At 42.5% G+C, this 24,895-nt stretch overlaps 1 protein-coding gene across 1 annotated transcript; it reads left to right on the top strand.

Moving 5' to 3' along the window:
• The first annotated feature begins 344 nt into the window (after positions 1-344).
• Positions 345-2,540, top strand: LOC109157728 (L-type lectin-domain containing receptor kinase IV.2-like). The gene has a single exon (XM_019305568.1). It carries the CDS (start codon positions 377-379, stop codon positions 2,387-2,389), a length of 2,013 nt encoding a protein of 670 aa, XP_019161113.1. The 5' UTR covers positions 345-376; the 3' UTR covers positions 2,390-2,540.
• Positions 2,541-24,895: the final 22,355 nt, after the last annotated feature.

The raw sequence follows: 24,895 nt of genomic DNA, 5'->3' as shown, positions 1-24,895 counted from the left end.
CAACTTCTACTTCCTCTCACAAATTTATGATACAAACACTATTTCTTCGGACCCACATAATGAAAATATCTCATTCTTATTTGTTGAAATAAAAGTGAAGGGTAGAATTTGGAAGTATAGAATTCTACGAGTAAACTACATTAGACCCCACTACTTCATTACTTTTCCAAAAGAAGGTCGTCTCTTCGCAATAAAGCAAAGGAATGATGACTTAATTGTTTTTCCAGGTGCGTTATGCTTTTTCTGCCTTAGTTCAAACGGCAATTGTGTATCCATTTAACTATAATCGTCCGATGCATACGTCTCTGCCCCACTTAGCATAGATAAATACTATGAGTTTGCCAAGAATTAGGCACCAACCCAACCAGTCTTAGCAATGTTTGTCACCTGGCTACTCATCTCTGCTACTCTTTTAGGCTTCGTGACCGCCGACAATGGTGGATTCACATACAACGGCTTCCACTCCGCCAATCTGAGCCTAGACGGATCAGCAGAGGTTACCCCCAATGGCCTATTGAAGCTAACAAAACCCACTCGCCTGCTACAAGGCCACGCCTTCTATCCTTTCCCAATAGATTTCAAGACTTCCCCCAAAGATTCTGTTCTCTCTTTCTCCACAAACTTTGTGTTCGCTATTGTGCCCGAGAATTCCATGTTGAATGGCCATGGCATCACGTTTGCCATCACGCCGGCGAGAGGCGTTCCGGGTGCCCGACCGAGCATATATCTCGGCCTTTTCAATGACTCCAACAATGGGAACGATACCAACCATATCGTGGCGGTGGAGTTCGATACTCTCCAGAGTATCGAATTCAACGACATTGATGATAACCATGTAGGGATCGACATCAATGGCCTCACATCTTTGGTGTCCAAGTCGGCAGGCTATTACGAAAAGAGTGATTCGTTTCGGAATTTGAGTCTTGTGAGTGGAAAACCGACCAAAGTTTGGATAGAGTATGATGGCATGGCTAAGCAAATGAATGTCACAATTGCTCCCCTGAACTCCGGCAAGCCAAACCGGCCGATTTTGTCTTTGCGCCGTGACCTTTCGACGGTCCTACACGAGGCCATGTTCGTTGGTTTCACATCATCCACCGGGACACCGGCGATATCAACGCATTATATTCTGGGCTGGAGTTTCACCATGAATGGAACTTCTCAAGAAATTGACCCATCTAAGCTTCCCAGGCTTCCCCGCGTTGGGCCTAAGAAGAAATCCAAGCTTCTGGTGATTGGTTTGCCTATCATTTTCATAGTTTCAGTAGTGGTACTTGTTTTAGGATTGGGTTATTGTGCATTGAGGAAGAGGATGTTCAAAGAGTTGCTTGAGGACTGGGAGCTCGAGTATGGGCCTCATAGGTTCAAGTACAAAGAATTGTACACCGCAACCAATGGGTTTTCAGAGAAGGAGGTGCTGGGTGCAGGGGGGTTTGGTAGAGTCTACAAAGGAACACTGCATAGCTCAAGAAGAGAGATCGCTGTAAAGAAAGTTTCTCATGAAACAAGAAATGGGTTGAGGGCTTTCATTACTGAAGTTGTTAGTTTGGGGCAACTGTGCCATAGGAATTTAGTTCCTCTTCTGGGCTATTGTAGGCGTAAAGGAGAGTTGCTGTTGGTTTACGAGTACATGTCGAATGGAAGTCTAGACAAGTATTTGCACGGCGAACCAAAGTGTTCCCTGCCCTGGAGGCAAAGATTTCAAGTGATCAAAGGAGTCGCATCGGCGCTAGTTTATCTTCACGAAGAGTGGGAGCAGTTAGTGGTTCATAGAGATATAAAGGCGAGTAACGTGTTGTTAGATAGTGAATGGAATGGAAGGTTAGGAGATTTCGGGTTAGCAAAGTTGTATGACCATGGAACAGATCCTCAAACTACACATATAGTTGGAACTCTTGGGTACCTTGCCCCAGAACACATCAGAACAGGCAAGGGCACAACATACACGGATGTTTTCGCCTTCGGGGCATTCTTACTCGAAGTTGCATGTGGCAGAAGGCCTATAGAGCCGAAAGGGCCAAGCGAGAATTTCGTTTTGGTAGAATGGGTATTCTCTTGTTGGAGCAAAGGTGAGATTCTAAACGTTGTTGATCCTAAGCTGGGGATGGATTATGTTGTGGAAGAAGCTGACTTGGTTTTAAAGCTTGGGCTATTGTGTTCTCTATTGGAGCCAACATTTAGGCCAAGCATGAGACAAGTTGTGTTGTACTTGGAAGGCTCTATGGCTCCACCAGAGTTATCAGCCCTCAATCTCTCCACGGCAGGACTAACCATTCCTCAAAATAGCGGCTTTGATGGTTTTCTTGGGTCATCAGCTTCATTTTCTGGGTGCAAGTCATGCTCATATTGTACCTCAGTTGAAAACTCTGTTCTCTCTGGAGGTCGATGATTTGATAGAATTGTAGTATACTTTTTTTCTTGTTAGTCTAAAGTCTTGTGGTGTATTTTATATTTTGATGCAATCATTATACATCGATCATTGTCTACTTTACAACATATGATATTAACAATGTATTAAACTATTAATAAAACTAGTTGGGTTATAAATTTTTTGATACATTAAATTTTTGAGCTTAGGCTTGACTCATTATAATTCTTTCGACCCCTTCCCAAGGGCAACAATGAAGGAGGTACTCGCGAGTCGTCCAATCAGTTCTCAATTTTCACGCGTGTCTTTACATTCTGCGCATAAGGGGTCTTTTGTCTTCATTATCTCCGATAAGTTATTTAGACTTTAGGTCTCCCAATAACTTCTATATCTTCAGTTGGAATTGAACCCCATCCTATTGGGGGCTATAATTTGAAAAGACTATAACAGATTGAGTGTCCATTCTTATTTATTTCTCTTTTTTTTTTTTTTTTTTTTTTTTTTTAACTTCCAACTTAAAAATTATTTATTTACATTTTCAGCTAGTATTGTTAATTTTTTTTGAAAGCAACCAAATAGGCATGTATTAAAGACAAGTCGAAACAGCGTCAGGAGGGAGAGCATCCTAATACAAAGCAGAAGACTGTTCAAAAGCTGTAGAAGCTAAAGTGTGAGCTAATAAATTAACAGATCTAGGAATAAATTTAATAAAACAATAATCAATAGAAAATATGAATCATCTGCAATTGTCAATAGCATAGCTGACGTAAGATCGAATTGGGCATGCGCCCGATGACAAGTGATGCTTAGGCTCAAACAATCTGTGCAAAGCTCTACCGACTGCTCCCCGCGATCCCTTAGCTAAGACAAGGCTTCCTTGCATGCGAAGGCCTCGGCCATCAAAGGTGAGAAACAATCTGGGAGAAGAGCATTGAAGGCCGCAATGTAGCCTCCACTTTTGTCGAAGAGAACTGCTCCAACGGTAGCTTTGTTCGTGGTAGGGTGGTATCCGGCGTCGAAACGGCAGCTCCGAACTGTGGCAGTAGCTCTCGAGGCCGTTGCAACGGACGTGACAGCAGGAGTATCGTCGGCCGAGGATGGTTGCGGGCTGTCGTCCGGGTGAACTCGTCTCCACACTTGCATGTCGGCAGTACTAGTCGCCACAAGCTTTCTCGGCGTCGGTAAGCATGTATCCCAAACCGCACCGTTCCTTGCCCTCCAAATATAATATAGAAAAGCAGCTGTGTGCAATATTTCATTAGTGTCTAGAATATTCAACACTCCATCAAACCAAGTATGAAAAACATTTGTCACAACTCACAATATTGGGGATCGGAAGGTGGGAATCTTGCCAAATGGAGCGTGCAAAATCACATAAAACCAAAGCATCCATAGTGTCTTCATGGATGATACCACACATGGCACAAGTAGGATCAACCTCGACCCTCCTTATAATTTGTAGGCGCCAAAAACTTGATTGATATAATCTGCAAGCGCACAGAGTCAATCACAGTATAAATTCTTGGAGTATTCCAGGGTCGATCCCACGAAGAACACTATTAACTGTTATCCTAAATAATCAAATTGTTGATATGGAAAAATGCAAATAAATAGAACTAATGTAATTAAAAAGAATATTTATGAATTTTAAGCAAAGAAAATTCCAACCGAGAGAAGACTAGGGATTTGCGGTTCACCTATTAGGTAATTAACTAACTCTTCTATATATTGATTCTTATGATTATAGTGACAATTGCTCCGTATATATCCTAATACTCCGCCGAGCTGCTAGGTTGTATTCAATTAACTGTGATCATCCGTCGATATCTCACCAACATTAATTGAACCCATTAAGCAACAATCAAATATCACCACAAATACCTAAAGCTATGTCTAATTTAGGTCAATTGTGTTTATCTTATGAGTTCTAGGTTCATAATTCACCTGTCTGTGACACCCCAAAATCCAAATCCAATTAAGGGATTAATTGAGTAATTAATCCTATTTCAATTTGTAATTTAATTCCTTAAATTCCTGAAATTTAATAGTTGGGGATTAGTAATTGACTAGTCAACCCCAAAGTCAAAGTTGTACCTTGAGCTTTGTAAGGAGTTCCCTTGTTCCTTACACTTCCTTATGTTAGTAAGGGTATTCTTGACCTTTCACTTGTTGTTGGTAATGTAACCTAACCTAGTGAGACCACTTTCATTCTCTCCTTACACCTTTCTAAAAATCTAGCTCCACCTTCTCTCTAAAAGGTGAGTAGCTTTTCTTCCAAGCCAAGTTGGAACCTTGCCAAAACTTCAAGAGTTGCTTCCAAGATTCAACCTTTCTTATATTTGGGCATCTAGGAGGGTAAGATCTAAGTTCATCTTGTGTTTTTGGTTTTATCTAAGGTGTCTTTTCTTAGAGATAGGATCTTTATGATCTTTTGGTTTGTTCTTGAAGTGGGTTTGGAAAGTGAGCCTTGTGAGGAGCTTGTTGAGGTGTAAAGTGAAGTCTTTAGTCTACAAGAGGTAACCCATTCTCTACAAAACCTATTTTGCTTACTTATATGTGATTTCTTGGATTCTACTTGTGTTTTTGCTATGAAATGTGAGTGTTTATGCATTGTCTTGTGAAAATGCATATCTAGAGCTTGTGTTTAGGGTTCTTGTATTCCATTGCTTGGCTATTCCTCTGATTCAAGTCATTTTGTTGTATTTGGTGAGATTTGGCATGTTTTGGACTTGAATTTGAGCTTGGAGTTGAAAATCCGCGAAGTGTTTTGTTGTGGTACAGGTTTGTACCCGCGGGCGGAACGGCGGGTAGGAGGCCACCCGCCGCCCACCCGCGGGGTACATGTGGTGGAGGAGCCTGTACCCGCGGGCAGGACCACGGGTAGAGGCCTACCCGTGGGTCCACCCGCGGGTACACAATGTTGATTGTTGGGGGATTTGTTCCCCGTGATTCTTTTGACTCGGTATTTGGTCTTTTGACTTCCCGTTGTTCTTTTGTCGAACTATTTGAGTGTCTTCTTGATGTTTCGTATGTCTAGAACTATGTGGTAGGTATCCATGTAGGTCTTTGGTGTCTTGAATCGTGCTAAGTGTTCAACATTGTTTTTCGTTGAACCGTGATGAGTCTTGTGTGTTCTTCGGAACTACGTTTGGTTTACTCATTTGATAAGCATGCTAGTTCGGTGTTTAAATGCTAGCGTGTGTGTTGTTTGTACCTTCTTAATGGTTGATGATAACTTGTGTTATTCATCATTGTTGTTGTGGACTGTGATCCATTCCTTGATTGAGTATGGTTTCATATCTTCGTTGTGATCCGTTGATTGATTCTTGTTGAGGTGTGATGTCTGTGTGGCTTTACCTGGATTGCACGATTAGTGGTATGAGACACTAGTCACCAAGGTATTGCAGCGGTCCTCGTGGTGGCCGTGACGTGATTATGGAGTTGTAACCTGTGTGTCAGGTTCACGTATTTTCTTGGGAAGGCGTGTGTTACCGTGTGTGTGATCGGTACCCTCGTGTACTATGAAATTGGTGGTTTTGTTGGTGGTTTGTCGGCGGATGGGGACGACGGTCCTCGGAGGGAAAATGTTGGACTTGGTTGTACAGGGGTCCTGGAGGTAATGGTTGGAAGAAGAAATAAGGTTGGGGGTAGCCATAAGGTTGGAACCGGGCATAAGGAAGGCATATCAACTCGTGATGGGTGATGTCACGAGGGCTTGTGTAGCCATTGTGGTGAGTTCTTCTCTTGTGACGTGTGTAGTCACAAAGACATGTGTTTGCCTTGGCATGTGTTGCCGTTGGGTAAGTCTTATTCCTTTGCGTTGTGCTTGTCGGGTTTTGATCTATTGAGTGATGATAGATCATGCCTTGACTCTTCTTGTGAGTCATGTTGTTCTTTGTGGCTTGAGAGTGTTGAGTCTCGTGTTGACTATTGATCTTGGTTTTTGACTTATATACTTATGTATTCCGTTTCGGAAATGACTTTATAATTTATATCTTACTTATGTATGTTATTTCACATGTATTGGTGGGTTACCAGCATTATTCGCTGACGGGGACTCGTCCCATGTTTTATTGTGTTCTTTCAGGTGATGTCTAGGCGAGTGCTCAGTCTAGTGCCTGTTAGCATAGCTTCTCCCGTTGGTTTTATGGCCTGTGTGCCGCTCTAGTTGTAGATTGTTGAGACTTTTGGATAGTTGTAAACAATGCAGATATTGCCATAGCGTTCATCCTTGTTGGTGAACGTGGCATAACACCCCATGACTTGGATTTATGTTTATCTAGTTATCCTTTCAGTCTTCCGCTGTGTTTGTTGTTTAGTTCAGTTATCTGCATGTTTAAGGCTTTAAAATAGCTTATTTTTAGGGGGTGTTACATGTCAGTTCTTCTTATGAACCCTAATATTAGAATTATGCAATGGCCAGTCACACAATCAACAATTACAATACATAAAACAAATATAATCAAGTTCAATTATTAAATTGAAATTTAAAGAATCAACACATGAAAAATAGTCAATTAATCTAATCTAGGCTAATCCAAATCCCTAATTACAGTTCTAGCCAATAATCATCGAATGTTCAAGAAACATTATTCTGGAAATTTAAACAAGAAATAAAGTAGAAAAGGAAAATAATTCAAGCCTAAGAGATGATAGCTGCAATTGAAGTTCGAAAATTTATTGCGATGGAGTCTCGGATTTTCTCACTGATGATCTATGCACCGAAGACGCTGCTGCCGCTCCCAAGCTTTTATTTTCCCCTATTCTTTTTCTTTCTGCTTTCGTCTATTGCCGTCTCTCCAATCATAAGCCAAAAACAACGCTTTTTTTTTTTTTTTTTTTTTTTTTTTTTTTTTTTTTTTTTTTTTTTTGTTTCCGCCGAACCCATCAGATATATAACAAAAGCAACCTTAATCTCTATCTTTTTTCTTTCTTTATTTCACTTGTTACGCAACCCTGTAAAGAAAACAAAAACAATATTAAGTAAAAAGCCAAACCATTATTATAACTTACTAACAGAATTTAATTAAACCAAGTAATAAAATATATTATAGTTAAAACAAAATACTATTTATATTAATAAAACTGTAACATTAGTCTAATACTTATTAAAACCAATCTAAACTAGTAACATATAAATAATATAATATTTATTATAAAATCGATCCTAAAACTTAATTTATTTATGCAACTCACTAACTAAAATTAGTCTAAATAATACCTAGAAATTAAGCTTATCAAACTTCCCCACACTCAGTGCTTTGCTTGTCCCCAAGCAAAATTATGTAATGAAATCAAACTACCAACCATAACCATGTCAATTAGGCATTCAATTCAAGGAGATGGTAAACACATAATACTTCATGAGAGTTCAAAGTCATATGCACACAAGACAATAGAGAATAGTAGTCATCACGGTTGTTCACTCAATCCCTCATAAATATATGTATAAAAAAGGTACACACCATCCTCTATTGAGAGTGCACTTGCCAAAGGCTTGCTTGTCCACCAAAACTCCACTACCAAAATTATATGAAGAACACTAGTCAAAAGGTCTTTATTTCTGGGTTGTAATGGGGCCAAGGGTATGTGGTTTAAGAAAGAAAGGATATAAGGAAATACAAATAAAGTCCAAGGAATCAGTAGAGCCATAATTTCACCATACCAAGAGCAAGAACTTATATTCTACCAATAAAACGAACTCTACCAAAACAAGCAATCACTACTTCATTCTCCTTCATCCTTTTTGCTGATAAACTCTCAAAACAACTTCCAAAACCTTAATCTCTTTTCCATCTTTTTTTTTTCCATCTTTTTTATTTTTTCTCTGTTTTTTTTCAATTTTTTTCTCTTTTTTTTCTCCTTTTTTTTCCTTTCTGGTAAAACTGAATAGATAGCTCATCATTTCCACATCACCCTCAATAGTACTGTAACACCCCGAAATTTTGAAACTTTTAAATTAAAGCTTATATAACAAAGGTAAATTCTCATTAAATCCCAAAAGTAAGCATAAGAGTACGGGGTGCTATGCCACACCTGAGTTAGAGAGCTCAGGTGCACAGGAAAACAAACTAAAATCCTCAAAGTAATGTCGGTACGTAAGCATGGCACGCAGGCCGAAAGGGAAACTAACTACTCTGCGCTTCAGATCTCTAGCGCACTCCGGTGTCTACTCATCTGCGCCTGAAAGCCAAATATATCTGTTCAGTGAGAGATGCTGGTAACCCACTCCAACGCGTTGAAATACATTATAGATAGATATATATAGATATACGAAAATCATTTTGAAGCAGGAAGATATATACTTAAGAGACACTAGTTTTAAAACCAGGAACGGACTCAGCAAATAGGGTAAGCACACAAGCAATAATAACAGTTAAGGAGAATCATCGTAAAGAGTACGCAACTAAGGTCACAGTCTATTTCCACATATCATCATTCAATCATCATTTGTGACACTCAATCACACTGCACTGGCGCCACGGGACCAATCGCATACCCCGAACATGAGGGTTAATGCGTATAGCATTAACACGGCCCCGCAGCACCCTACCTCATACCGCGGCATGAAGGGAGTTGATCGCAACCAACCCATAGAGGACCGCTGACGAACTCAACGTCGGACCACGACCCGACACACCGCTGACGCGCACAGTCGGTGGACCGTGATCACCTTTACAAGGGGGGACTTACGACCCTACACACCGTTGATGCGTACAGTCGGTGGACCGTAGCGGATCAAGCCCGACACACCGCTGAGCTGGACTCAGTCGGTGGGCAAAGATCCTTGGAGACTACGGGCCTACACACCGCTGTCCCATCACTCGGTGGATCGCAGCCAGCCGTAGCCCTACACACCGCCTGATTACTCAGGTCGGTGGACTACAGCCTTCCTCGGCTTGTTGGCCCTACACACCGCCTGGCGCGTCCAGGTCGGTGGGTCATATCACCAAGGCCCATGTGGACCTGAAGTCCTATATAATCTTTATATACCTGACCAATCTCAACCAGCCTGGTAAACAGTAGGGATGGTTCTCAACCCATTCAACTGCCCGTATAGTGGACCGCAGCCCTATATAATATTTATATACCTGACCGATCTTAACCGGCCTGGTTAACAGTTGGGATGGTTCTCAGCCCATTCAACTGCTCGTATAGCCAACTTGATCGCAACCAAGTTGGGGAATCATGCATCATATAACACACAATAGCACGTAATAACACATTGAGAAGGGGAAGACATATAATTAAGCTTACGTGTGATTATTCACATACTAAGAATAGTCCTAAGGGGTTCATACAACTTCCACCTAGGTCAACGGGTCACCAATTCAACTAGCATGCAATTCCTAAAACTCTTTTATCCCACGAACGACACCCGAAACATCAAACTAGACTCAAGCACGACAAACGGGGTCCATTGGGACGCCACGGGGAATGGGGAACATCAAACGGGGAAGTCGGGGACCCGGGGTGGGTAACGGACCAGCGGGTAGCCGGTGGGTGGAGGGTCACCCGCCGGAGATCACTGCCCGGCAGCGGGTTGCCGGCGGGCGGACGCCTGCCCGGCGCCTGCCCGCTGCTCGGCGGTGATCATCGGGCAGCGGGTAGGTAGCGGGTACCCCGACCCCCACCTACCCCCCACTGATTCTTTCATCATAATTTCGTCCCGGGATCCTCTATGGAACCCGAAACCATGCTTACACCATTATCTTTAATAAACCATAGTTTCTCATCAGGGAACTCATCATTTATGGATTCCTCAACATCAGATTTTTCCATATGTTCCAACCTTGACAAGTGGTCAGCCACTAAGTTTTCAGTTCCTTTCTTATCTCTAATTTCCAAGTCAAATTCTTGCAATAACAAAACCCAACGGATCAATCTAGGTTTGGAATCCTTTTTATGAAACAAATATTTAATGGCTGAATGATCTGTGTAGACAATTACCTTTGATCCAACAAGATAAGAACGAAATTTGTCAAGAGCAAAAACAATGGCTAAAAATTCTTTTTCAGTAGTTGCATAATTATTTTCAGCATCATTTAATACTTTGCTTGCATAACTGTAACACCCCGTGTTACGATCCCTAAAATCAATTAAATCATTTAATCAATTACCCAAAAGAAAAAATTAAATCAAAATAATTAATTAGGAAAGGCCCACCATAGTCCACGGGCCCTTATCCCTAAACCCAATCCTTAGTCCCAAAAGGAATAGAATTAGCAAGCCTATAATATTAGTTCCTAACTAGGACTCCTAAATATATAAATAGGGGACTTAAGAGGCACCTAGAACCCCCCCACCACAATAACGTCTCACCACCCAAAGAGCTCCAAGAATTCCCTTAGAAGAAATCAAGAAAGCAAGAAAGCTTAAAGAAAGACCATTCATAGCCAAGGAATTAATTAAGGCTAAGAGGTAACCCATGTCTCAACAAAACCTATTTTCATAGCTATGATTCCCCTCTTAGGATTTCCCCATGTTATTGTGTATTGATGATTTGTGATATTATTATTGATGATTGGTGGGATGATTCCATGGGTGATCTTGATGATGAAAGGTTCTTGATAATCATGGTGTTCTTGATGATTATATGACGTTCTTGATGATTATATGATGTTCTTGATGATTGTAGGATGTTCTTGATGTTATGTGATATTCTTACCGAATCTTGATATTAGAAGATGAATTGTGTCCTTGTTGATTTAAAAATGATTAGAACCCTAGGTTGTATCGTATGGAATTATTCTTGGTATATTGGGTGGGAATTCGCATGATTGGGTGTTTATTATGTTTAGAAAAGCATGATAGGTTATGTGCCGTTTGTTTCCTGATTTTGATCCGTTAATTGTCTACGTGTGTTATCAATTGCGTTTGAAAGTGTCTAAGCATGGTTTCGGGTTCCACAAAGGTTCCCGGGGCGTTTTTGATGAAAAAGAGTCAGTGGGAGGTAGGTGGGGGTAGGGGACCCGCCACCTACCCGCGGCCAAGTTGGGCAACGCCGGCAACGGGCAGCTGCCCGCCGGGCACCCGCTGCCCGGAACAGTAGAACGCCGGCGGGCAGCCGGCGGGTGACCCCCACCCCCCGGCTACCCGCTGGTTTATACCCCACATCGGGATCCCGGCTTCCCCGTTTGATGTTCCCCCGATCCCCGTGGTGTCCCAACGGACTCCGTCTATCGTGCCTATGTCTAGTTTGATTTTCGGTTACCGTTCGTAGGTCGTATGAGTCTTATATATTGCATGCTAGTTGAATTGGTATCCCGTTGACCTAGGTGAAAGAAGTATGAACCCCTTAGGACTATTCTTAGAATGTGAAGGATCACGCATAGGTTTTGTTATACGTTTTCTCCCCCTTCCCAATGTGTTAATGTGGGTTGCATGTGCTTGCTATGTGTTATGTGTGCATGTTACCCCGATTTGGTTGAGATCAATCGAGCTATACGGGCAGTCGGGTGGGCTGAGAACCATACCGGCTGTTAACCAGGCTGGTAGAGACCGGTCAGGTATATAAATATTATATAGGACTAAGGTCCACTATACGGGCAGTTGAATGGGTTGAGAACCATCCCAACTGTTAACCAGGCTGGTAGAGACCGGTCAGGTATATAAATATTATATAGGACAAAGGTCCACTATACGAGCAGTTGAATGGGTTGAGAACCATCCCAACTGTTAACCAGGCTGGTAAAGACCGGTCAGGTATATAAATATTATATAGAGCTGCGGCTCATCGGTCGGTTGCGATCGATCCCTCCGTAGTGTGAGACGGGGCAGGGTGCTGCGGGGCCGTGTCAGAGCTATATGTGCTGACCCTCATGTATGGGCATGAGATTGGTCCTGTGGCGCCAACAAAGTGTGCTATATGATGAGATAAGAAGGGTTGATGTTGTGACTGTTATAGGGCTCTTGCTAGTAATGCTTAATTGTGATTATTGGTTGTGCTTATCTATGACTGTTTCCTGTGTGAGAATTGTATATGCTTGGTTATGACTATAGACGGTGTGTACCCCTATTTGTCGAGTCGGTTCCCTGATTTCAAAGCTAGAGTCTCGTAGGATATATCATCATGCTTCGAAATGACTTTTCGTATATCTATGTATATATGTATATGTATTGTATTTCAACGCGTTGGAGTGGGTTACCAGCATCTCTCGCTGAACAGATATATTTGGCTTTCAGGCACAGAAGAGTAAGTCACTGGAGCGCGCTAGAACTTGGAGCGTAGAAGTAGATAGTTTCCCTTTCGGCCTGCGTGCCATGTTTATGCGTTTACATTATTGAGGATATTGGTAGTTAGCCTGTGCACCTGAGTTCTCTAGCTCAGGTGTGGCATAGCACCCCGTACGCTTGTATTATGTTTTGGGATTTAATGAGATTTTGCCTTTGTTTTATAAGTTTTAAAATGTTTCGAAATTTCAGGGTGTTACAATAACAAATCACATGCAACTTTTTATTTCTTCTTTGTCCCAAAACAGCACCTAATGCAAAATCACTAGCATCACACATAAGTTCAAAAGGTAAAGTCCAATCAGGTGCAACCATAATAGGGGCTGAAATTAAAGCTTGTTTAAGGCTATTGAAAGCCTTTGAACATGCATCATTAAACACAAAAGGGACATGTTTAACCAACAAATTACAAAGAGGTTTGGCAATCTTAGCAAAATCTTTAATGAACCTCCTATAAAAACCAGCATGGCCCAGGAAACTTCTAATAGTTCTTACCGAAGAAGGGGAGGTAACTTTTCAATAACCTCAACTTTAGAACGGTCTACCTCTATCCCTTTAGCTGAAACTTTATGACCTAACACAATACCTTCAGGTACCATAAAATGGCATTTTTCCCAGTTAAGCACAAGATTTGTCTCTTCACAACGCTGTAAAACACGCCTCAAGTTAGCTAGACAAGTATCAAAAGAGGAACCAACTACTGAAAAATCATCCATAAAATCTCAATTATATCCTCAACCATATCAGAAAAGATTGCCATCATACATCGTTGAAATGTAGCAGGTGCATTGCATAAACCAAATGACATCCTTCTATATGCAAAAGTACCATATGGACAAATAAATGTAGTTTTTTCCTGGTCCTCAGAAGCAATGGGAATTTGAAAATAACCTGAATAGCCATCTAAAAAACAATAGTATGCATAACCAGCTAACCGTTCTAACATCTGGTCAACAAAAGGTAAAGGAAAATGGTCTTTACAGGTAGTTGCATTTAGCTTCCTATAGTCTATACATACCCTCCAACCTGTGACAGTTCTAGTAGGAATCAACTCATCTTTATCATTTTTAACAACAGTGATACCACCCTTTTTAGGAACAACCTGTACAGGACCAACCCATGCACTATCAGAAATGGGATAGATAATACCTGCATCTAGAAGCTTGTGAATTTCAGCACGTACCACTTCTTTCATGTTAGGATTAAGGCGCCTTTGACTTTCCACCCTTGGGCTATGATTTTCTTCCATCAATATCCTGTGCATACAAATTGAGGGACTAATCCCCTTAACATAAGCAATAGACCACCCTAAGGCAATCTTAAATTGCCTCAATATTCTCATCAGTTTTTCTTCTTCTGTAGGAAGCAAATCAGCATAAACAATCACAGGAAAAGTATCATTTACACCCAAGAAAACATATTTCAAATGTGATGGAAGTGGCTTAAGTTCAAGTTGAGGTGGTGTTTCATTAGAAGGGAGTGGAAAAGGGTTGCCACTACCTAAATCTTCATATTTCTTACTAAGATGTGTAGGCAAATAACCTTGACCTTCTAACCTCATCAAAGACTCAACAAAATTAGATTCTTTTTCTTCCATTTTTATACTAAGTGCAAGACATGCTTCCAACGGCTTACTAAATGAATGCTTAACAAATGTTTTTTTTGCAAGGTCATCAATAACATCAACAACAAGACATGATTCATCAAAAGATGGGAACTTAACAACTTTAGAGATAGAGAATTCCTCTTTTTCTGTTCCTACTCAAAAAATCAATTTGCCTAAAGGCATATCTATTATTACTCCTCCTGTTAACAAAAAGGGTCTACCAAGTATAAGAGATATATCTGTATCACTACCCATATCAAGAATCATAAAATCAGTAGGAAAATCAAATTTACCAACTTTTACCAAGATATCCTCCAATACTCCAAGCAGGTACTTGACTGATCTGTAACACCCCGAAATTTTGAAACTTTTAAAGCTTATATAATAAAGGCAATTTCTCATAAAATCCCAAACAGAGTAATACTAATCACAAGTGTACGGGGTGCTATGCCACATCTGAGCTGGAGAACTCAGATGCACAGGCTAAACTCACTAATATCCTCAATACATTATTATGGCACGCAGGCCGAAAGGAAAGACTATCTATCTAATCCACGATCTTCTAGCGCGCTCTGGGATTTACTCGTCTGTGCCTGAAAGCCAAATATATCTGTTCAGCGAGAGATGTTGGTAACCCACTCCAACGCGTTGAAATACATTATAGATAGATATATACAGATATAAGAAAAGTCATTTTGAAGCAGGAAGATATATCCTAGGAAACTCTAGATTCAAAACCGGAATAGACTCGACAAATAGGGACCAGCACATTCAACAGTTATAACCAAGCATGTAAAGATACTAGCATATATCCTATGGGATAGGTACATTCAACAGTTGTAACCAAGCATGTAAAGATACTAGCATATATCCTATGGTCACGGGTTCACTTCATCTCATTTATATCATCATTTAACTCATCACACAAGCACACTTTGTTGGCGCCACAGGACCAATTGCATGCCCATACATGAGGGTCAGCGCATATAGCTCTGACATGGCCCCGCAGCACCCTGCCTCGTATCGCAACACGAAGGGGTCGATCGCAACCGACTGATGAACCGCAGCTCATCATAATGGTTGATCGCAACCAAACAGTGGATTGCAGCCCAAGAGTAGTCATATGACCGCAGTCAGGAATATGAACCGCAACTCATGTAAAACGTTTGATCGCAACCAAACGGTGGACCGCAGCCCAAGAGTGTAATTCTGACCGCAGCTAGCTTCTGAACCGCAGCTCAGGAATAACCAATTTGATCACAACCAAATTGGGGTATCATGCACACATAACACATAGCAAGCACATGCAACCCACATTAACACATTGGGAAAAGGGGAGAAAACGTATAACGAAACCTATGCGTGGTCATCCACAAACTAGGAATAATCCTAAGGGGTTCATACTTCTTTCACCTAGGCCGACGGGATACCAATTCAACTAGCATGCGATACATAAGACTCATTTATCCTACGAACGGTACCCGAAACATCAAACTAGACTTAGGCACGATAAACGGAGTCCGTTGGGACACCACGAGGGTCGGGGAAACGTCAAACGGAGGAAACCACCATCCCGATGTGGGAAAACCAGCGGGTGGCCGGCGGGTGGAGGACCACCCGCCGGCGGCGAGAAACCGGGCAGCGGGTTCCCGGTGGGCAATCGCTTGCCCGCTGCCGGCGACGCCCGAATGGGGCAGCGGGTAGGTGGTGGGTTTCCCCTACCCCCACCTACCCCCACTGACTCTTTATCACAGTAAACGTCCCGGGGTCCTTTGTGGAACCCGAAACCATGCTTAGACACTTTTAAACGCAATTGATGACACCACGTAGACAATTAACGGATCAAAAGCAAGAACCACATAGCACATATCCTATCATGACTTGTAAACATAATCAACACCCGAACATGCGAAATCCCACCCAATTATATCAAGAACAACACAATATGAAATTCCCAATTTTTAACCTAGGGCTCTAATCATATTCAAATCAATAAAATCATAGTTCTTCTTTTAATCATCAAAACATCAAGATTCATCAAGAACATCACATAATCATCATGAACCTCTTATCATCATCAGGATCATCAAGATCACACATAAAATCATCTCACAATCATCAAGAACATATCATCAATATCATAAACGATTCATCAAGACACAAGTATAGAGAGGAGGCCAAAGGAGATAATTATAGCAAGGAAAATAGGTTTTGTTGAGACATGGGTTACCTCTTAGCATTAATTAATTTCCTTGGCTATGAAGGGTCTTTCTTTAAGATTCCTTCTTTCTTGATTTCTCCTAGGGGAATTCTTGGAACTTCTTGTGTGGTGAGAAATTATTTGTGGTGTGACTTCTAGGTGCCTCCTATGTCCTTATATATATATATATATATATATATATATATATATATATATATATATATATATATATATATATATATATATATATATATATATATATATATATATATATATATATATAGGGTGTGAATGGTATGGGTTTACTAATCCTATTCCTTATAGGACTAAGGACTTGTTTTAGGGATAAGGGTCCATGGTCCATAGTGGACTATATTAATTAATTAAAGAGAATCCTAATCATAATGTGAATAGTAAAAGGCCTACTTCCTTTATTCCGAATAGATAAATAGGTCTAGGATTCCTAATTAGAATCTGACTAGTAAAAAGTTTACTTTCTTTATTCCTAATAGGCTTAAAACTCTAGTTTAGGCAAGGTCCACGATTCATGGTGGACCTTATTAATTATTTAGAGGGAAACCTAACCAAGTTAAATCATATTTAATTATTATTAACGGGATTAATTAAATAATTAATCCGGGATTGAAGGCCGTAACACGGGGTGTTACACTCTCCCCACCTTACGAGAAGCTTCGTCCCCGAAGCTTAGAAATCATTACAGGGATAACGAGTCAAAAGTAGTACGGTGGTCATATAGGGAGATTGTATTCTATGGGGAGAATATATAATTGTATATCTATGTGTACTGGGTTTTTGGGAACGATTGGGTTAAATGGATAAAGAGAGCGGGTTTCAAACTTGAGGACAAAGTGAATTTAGGAATTAGGATCAAAGTGTTCAAGGTTTGCAACTTTAGGAGGTGAGGTTGCTACCTTGTATGGAATTGTTAAAATAGGGAATCAAGAATGGGGTTTGAAGGGTAGAAAAGGTTTTGCAATAAGGAGGGGCTCGGTTGTCCAAGGGAGGGAAAGGGATTCGGTTAGGATGGGTTAAGGGTTCTCGATTCAAGTGACTATTCTGGTTTGATGCTTTGATCACGACGTATTAATGAACTGATGATCCTTCTCCTTCGGTATTGGCACTTGCTTTACTTTAAGATCCTTGTTGGGCCTTGCTTCCCAAGATTAAGTTTCATCCTTCTTTTTTTATCTTGAGGGAATCTCTTGCGACGATTTAATACTTTCTTCTTTAATGCGTCCAAGGTCTTGACCAAGTTTGGTCAACCAAGCCAATCTTTTAGGGCGCACTTCCCAAATTCTTCCCAAAGTCTCTTGGGAGTCGATAAACTTTGGGTTGACTTTCTCTTCTTATTGAATTTCATCTCCTCTTTAGTGAATGAAATTCTTAGTAAGACTTCATGTCTCCCCCGAGGTTCGGCTTGTTGTGCCCTTTTGTGATTACTTTTAATGATGAAGGTGCCCTTGCATGTTCTTTTTCTCCTTGAAGTGCAGTGGGTTACCTAATCTCGTTGTGGAATGACTCGGTGACTTTACGAGTCATCTCATTTCCTTGTGGGTCCTTAATAACCCTTGAGGCCTTGGCGCAAATGTGCTCTTTTACTTTTCTTTTTCCTAGCACCACGGGCTACGTCGTTCTTGATTTCATATAACTTGTAAGGAGCCCTCTGATTTGCTTGAACGATATCCATGGTTTGAGGGAGTCCCGGTCCATCCATAGCATTTTGACTTTTAAGGCCTTTGTGAGTCCTTAGCACGAGTTCCCAACTCGCCTCCTTGGTTTGCACAATCCTTCACTCCAATCATCCCTAGTCGGTTGCATCGTAGAGTCCAACTTCAACTCCTCATGTAATGCAATTGGTCGTGCTTTTCCGACGGTGTCTCGCGTGTCAAGGTCTTTTACCGAGGAGGCCATGTTTGGGCAACCCATGGTTCCTTTCCCAAAACTCGCGTTCATCGATCGAGGCACACAAGTGCACCATGAATCAATAAAACGAGGAGTTAAGAAATCAGCACATTGTACTAGTGGGCGCGAGGTGGGCTGTCGTCCGCCTGCCAAGCTCTTGTCAGGGCCTCGTCAAGGTCCCGCCAAGGACCTGTTAGGGTCCCATCAAGGTCCCGTTGGGGACCCGCGGGAAGGTGACTAGGAAGAGTGAATTCCTTCGGGAAAAATCCCAAGAATGCACAGATTCACGTCCTGACAAGCCCCATGCCTATGTGCATAATAAAGGGATTCGAATACATAGGATGACCCATCGTACAGTGTTATTCATCCTTAAGCACGAGTTCTAGATGAGTCAAGACTCTCGTATGTCCTTTCCGCTCAGTAGGTCGGGTCCAGTTTCCAATTAGCAACCTCGTCATCTTCACCGGGTAGATGGTTATAAGCCAACTTTGTCTTTTCCTTGCTTGATTAATGATAAGCCTTCTTGGTTTTTCTTGGAGTTCGGCTTGTCGCTTGCTCTTTGTTTAATCCTTTGGTGATCAAGTGCTTGGTGATGCATTTCTCTTCCTTGGAATGTATTTGATTGACTGCCCTCGACGTCGCATGGTGTTTTGGCGATTTTTTGTGTCACATGCACTTCTTACGGTGCCTTAAAACCATCAAGGTCCTTGTTCCAAGGTAAGACCTTTATTGCAGGGAAGCTTTAGTTGTATGGTACTTCCCACGCGTCTGTTGCCTCTTCTTGTCATATCGAGCCCTTTTCGACAATTCGCGCTAACGATTTGTTTATGTACTACTTTACTTCCTTGCATTTAATTGGCGTTCCCGGTTCTCTTTACAAGTGGTCTCCCACTTCTGTTACTTCTTCTTTCGGGTTTGCTCCTGAATTTCCCATTTGTAGAAGTTGGATTCGATAGAGGTAGGCAGGACTGGTGTAGGCTTCGCTAGGGGATCAGGGTTTGCTAACAATTAGGGCCTTCTGGGTTTCGTAGTTGGTGGTCTGTCACAGACTTCTTTATCTTGGTTGTTTCTGTAGGATCTAATTCAGGCGCGAAACGAGCCGGCTGGAGGAATTGTTTGTGGTATTCCCTGACGGTGGCCATCCCTTGTTTTAGGTGGAGAATTTCCTCGTACATGGTTGCCCTTACAGGTGCGGGGTGGAATCGTCCTCGTAGCCGTGCTCCTAGGCACTCCCAGTTGTACTCCCGGTTGTTGCCCATAAGTGGGTTCTTCGTGGATTTACCAAAGATCGGCCTCGTGTCTGAAGTGGGACGAGGCTATCTCTACGCGACGTTCCTATGGGCATTCCACTAACCCGAGGATTTTGTTGAAGGTTTGGATCCATTCTTCGAGGAGTGTGGGGTCCTTGACTGACTTCTTGTTGGTGCCATGCTGCTGGTTTTCGGGGCTATTTATTGTAATGATGAGTCAGTGTGTTGCACCCTTACCTTGGTGTGGTAAGCGTAGGGGAAGTTTTTTTTTTTTTTTTTTTTAAATTAGGGAGGGATAAAGTGAGGGGAGGTTATGTGTCAGTTTCACAATCTCACCGCGCGTCCTAAGATTCCTGAGTCCTATGTTCCTAAATACTTAGAGTTCAAGCCTATTGTCCTAAAGTATGATTTTAAGAGTCTTATCCTAGGGTCAAACTTAGGCTCTGATACCAACTGTAACACCCCGAAATTTTGAAACTTTTAAAGCTTATATAATAAAGGTAATTTCTCATAAAATCCCAAACAGAGTAATACTAATCACAAGTGTACGGGGTGCTATGCCACATCTGAGCTGGAGAACTCAGATGCACAAGCTAAACTAACTAATATCCTCAATACATTATTATGGCACGCAAGCCGAAATGAAAGACAATCTATCTAATCCACTGTAACACCCCGAAATTTTTAAACTTTTGAAGCTTATATAATAAAGGTAAGTTCTCATTAAATCCCAAAACATAATATAAAGAGTACGGGGTGCTATGCCACACCTGAACTAGAGAACTCAGGTGCACAGGCTAACTAACTAATATCCTCAATAATGTAAATATATAAGCGTGACACGCAGGCCGAAAGGGAAACTATCTACTTCTACGCTTCAAGACTCTAGCGCGCTCCAGTGTCTACTCCTCTGTGCCTGAAAGCCAAATATATCTGTTCAGCGAGACATGCTGGTAACCCACTCTAACGCGTTGAAATACAATACATATAGAGATATATATAGATATACGAAAACCATTTTGAACATGAAGATATATCCTACGAACTCTAGCTTTTAAAACAGGGGTAGACTCGACAGATAGAGCTAAGCACAGACGACAGTTATACCAAGCATATACAGTTTACAACAGGCAAGACAGGTAAAGATAAGCACAATAAATTATCATAACCCAACATATACGATTCCCAGTGTAGATCCCATAGTCACATCCCCAAGACACTCATAACAACAACTCATCCATACTTCATCACATAGCACACTTTGTTGGCGCCACAGGACCAATCGCATGCCCATACATGAGGGTCAGCGCATATAGCTCTGACACGGCCCGCAGCACCCTGCCCCGTATCGCAACACGGAGGGGTCGATCGCAACCGACCGATGAACCGCAGCTCATCATAGTTTGATCGCAACCAAACAGTGGACCGCAGCCCAAGAGTATGTCATCTGACCGCAGCCAGGAAATATGAACCGCAGCTCATGTAGAAACGTTTGATCGCAACCAAACGGTGGACCACAGCCCAAGAGTGTAAATCTGACCGCAGCCAGCTTCTGAACCGCAGCCAAGGAACAACCAATCCGATCGCAACCGAATTGGGGTATCATGCACACATAACACATAGCAAGCACATGCAACCCACATTAACACATTAGGAAGGGGGAGAAAACGTATAACAAAACCTATGCGTGATCCTTCACATACTAAGAATAATCCTAAGGGGTTCATACTTCTTTCACCTAGGTCAACGGGATACCAATTCAATTAGCATGCAATATATAAGACTCATACAACCTGCGAACGGTACCCGAAATATCAAACTAGACATAGGCACGACAGACGGAGTCCGTTGCGACACCACGGGGTTCGGGGGAACATCAAACGGGGAAGCCAAAATCCCAAATTGGGTATTTTTTCCAGCGGTTAGCCGGTGGGTGAGAGTTCACCCGCCGGCTGCTCGCCGGCGGCAGCCTTTTCGGGCAGCGGGTGCCCGGCGGGCAGCTGCCCGCCCGCCGGCTGCCGACTGCCGGCGACGCCATCTTTAGCCGCGGGTAGGTGGCGGGTCCCCTACCCCCACCTACCCCCCACTGACTCTTTCATCACCAAAAACGCCCCGGGAACCTTTGTGGAACCCAGAACCATGCTTAGACACTTTTATACACAATTGACAACAGCACGTAGACAATTAACGGATCAAAACGAGAAACATACGGCACATAACCTATCATGCTTTTCTAAACATAATTAACACCCAAACATGCGATTTCCCACCCAATACACCAAGAATAATATCATACGATACAACCTAGGGTTCTAATCACTTTTAAATCAACAAGGACACAATTCATCTTCTAATATCAAGATTCGGTAAGAATATCACATAAACATCAAGAACATCCTACAATCATCAAGAACATCATATAATCATCAAGAACGTCATATAATCATCAAGAACACCATAATTATCAAGAACCTCTCATCATCAAGATCACCCATGGAATCATCACACCAATCATCAATAATAATATCACAAATCATCAATACACAATAATATGGGGAAATCCTAAGAGGGGAATCATAGCTATGAAAATAGGTTTTGTTGAGACATGGGTTACCTCTTAGCCTTAATTGATTCCTTGGCTATGAAGGGTCTTTCTTTAAGCTTTCTTCTTTCTTGATTTTTCCTAGGGGAATTCTTGGAATTCTTGGTGTGGTGAGAGATTATTGTGGTGGGAGTTCTAGGTGCCTCCTTATGTTCCCTATTTATATATCTAAGAGTCTTACTTAGGGCCTAATTACTATAGGTTTGCTAACTCTATTCCTTTTAGGACTAAGGATTGGGTTTAGGGATAAGGGCCCTTGGACTATGGTGGGTCTTTCCTAATTAATTATTGTGATTTAATTCTTTCTTTTGGGTAATTGGTTAAATGATTAATTTGTTTTTAGGGATCGTAACACGGGGTGTTACACTCTCCCCCCCTTAACAGGAAGCTTCGTCCCCGAAGCTTGGTCCTTGTCGAGTGACTTCTTCTTAGTTACCTGGTGTGGAAAGTTAGGGGTAGCGTTCCTTCATTGTGTCCTTGAGTTCCCATGTCGCTTCCTCGGTCTCTTGGTTGGTCCAGAGGACTTTCACCATTTCTATCGCTCGACGTCGGGTGGTTCTTGTCTTGGTGTCCAGGATTCTCACGGGTTTTTCTTTGTATACTAGTGACTCGTCGAGTTCCACGACCTCGGGTTGAAGCACGTGGCTTGGGTCGTGCACGTATTTCTTTAGCTGGGATATGTGGAATACGTTGTGTACTCGTTCTAGTTCAACGGGTAGAGCGAGGCGATAGGCTAGGTTCCCAACTCTTTCTATGATTTCATAGGGGCTGATAAATCGTGGGCTGAGTTTCCCTTTTCTTCCGAATCTCATCACACCCCGTGTGGGCGAGATTCTCAACCAGACCTTGTCCCCGGTGTTGAATTCGGCTTGTTTTCTCCTTAGGTCGGCGTAGGACTTCTGGCGGTCCTGGGCAGCCTTCATCCTTTCCTGGATGTATTTGACCTTGGTTATGGTATCTTGTAGGTATTGGGGCCCTAGTGCTACTGGGTCGACCATGTCTTCCCAACATAAGGGGGTTCTACACTTTTGTCCGTATAACGCTTCGCAGGGCGCTATACGAATGCTTGCGTGGTAGCTGTTGTTGTATGAGAATTCAATAAGGTCTAGGTGTTCCTCCCATGTCCCTTGAAAATCTAACACACAGGCTCTTAACATGTCTTCGAGAGTCTGAATGGTTCTCTCGGTTTGGTCGTCAGTGGTGGGGTGGAAGGCGGTGCTCAGTTTTAGTTGTGTCCCCAAGACTAGTTGCAGCGATTTCCAGAATTGTGAGAGAAACCGGGAGTCTCTATCGGACACGATGTTCCGGGGGACTCCGTGGTACTTCACTACTCGGCTCAAGTAGGCTTGGGCCAGTTGTGTCATTGTCCATGTTTCCTTCATGGCAATGAATCGCGCCGTTTTGGTTAGTCGGTCCACTATGACCCAAATTTTATCCTTGCCGGTTTTTGTTGGGGGTAACCCTCCGACGAAGTCCATGGATATGGAATCCCACTTTCCTTGTGGTATCTCAAGGGGTTGTACGAGTCCCTTGGGTTTGCATCGTTCGGCCTTCACCCTTTGGAAATTCAGGCATTTGGCCACGAAATCTGCGATTTCCTTTTTCATGTTGGGCCACCAAAACGACCTTTTCACATCTTGGTATAGTTTGTCACCCCCTGGGTGAACTGAGTATGGGGAGTTGTGCCCTTCCTCCAAGATCTGTTGTTTCAGGTGGGGGTGTGTTGAGGGCACGCACCACCTACCTTGGTAACGGAGACTGCCGTCTTCGTGTATTTCGAAGGGCCATTCCTTCCCCTGGGTTAGGTCGAGACGGATTTTATCTAGTTCCGGATCCTGCTGTTGTCCTATTTTGATTTCCTTGAAGAGTGTAGGTATGATTTGCGTGTTGAATAAGTGGGCGTCGGGGTGGATTTGGTCTTGCTCTATTATTTCCAAATTCAGTCTCTGGAAGTCCTTGTACAGCTGGTCCGGTAGGATCCAGGTGGTGTTGAGGGAGTGGTTAGTCTTTCTGCTTAGGGCGTCTGCCACAACGTTAGCTTTCCCCTCGTGGTATTGGATGTCTAGATCGTAGTCCTTTATGAGTTCTAGCCACCTTCGTTGTCTCATGTTCAGCTCTTTCTGGGTGAAGATGTACTTTAGGCTCTTATGGTCCGTGTAAATCTTGCATTGCACCCCATATAAGTAATGCCTCCAAATTTTTAGTGCGAACACGATAGCGGCTAGTTCGAGGTCGTGGGTGGGGTAATTCTCTTCGTGGGTTTTGAGTTGCCTGGATGCGTATGCTATTACCCTGCCTTTTTGCATTAGCACGCACCCCAATCCCTTTTTGGACGCGTCACTGAAGACCTCGAACCCTTCCTCCCCGGAGGGGATGGCGAGCACGGGTGCCGTGGTTAGCTTATCCTTCAATTCTTGAAAGGCCGAGATGCAGTCGTTGTCCCATCGGAAGGGGGTTTCCTTTTTCATGAGTTTGTTGAGGGGTTGGGCTATCCTGGTGAAGTCGGGTACAAACCTCCTGTAGTAGCCAGCCAAGCCTAGGAAGCTTCGGACTTCTGAGAGTGAGCTCGGTGTGGTCCATTCCTTAACGGCACGGATTTTGGCGGGGTCCACCTTAATTCCTTCCTTGGTTATCACGTGGCCTAGGAAGGCCACACTGTCTTTCCAGAATTCGCATTTAGAGAACTTGGCATATAGTTGGTGTTCTCTTAGAG

This window comes from Ipomoea nil, unplaced genomic scaffold (genome assembly GCF_001879475.1).
Source record: "Ipomoea nil cultivar Tokyo-kokei standard unplaced genomic scaffold, Asagao_1.1 scaffold2792, whole genome shotgun sequence".
Lineage (NCBI taxonomy): Eukaryota > Viridiplantae > Streptophyta > Magnoliopsida > Solanales > Convolvulaceae > Ipomoea > Ipomoea nil.
The sequence above is the reverse complement of the archived record's forward strand: the minus strand, read 5'-3'. Positions and strand labels throughout refer to the sequence as shown.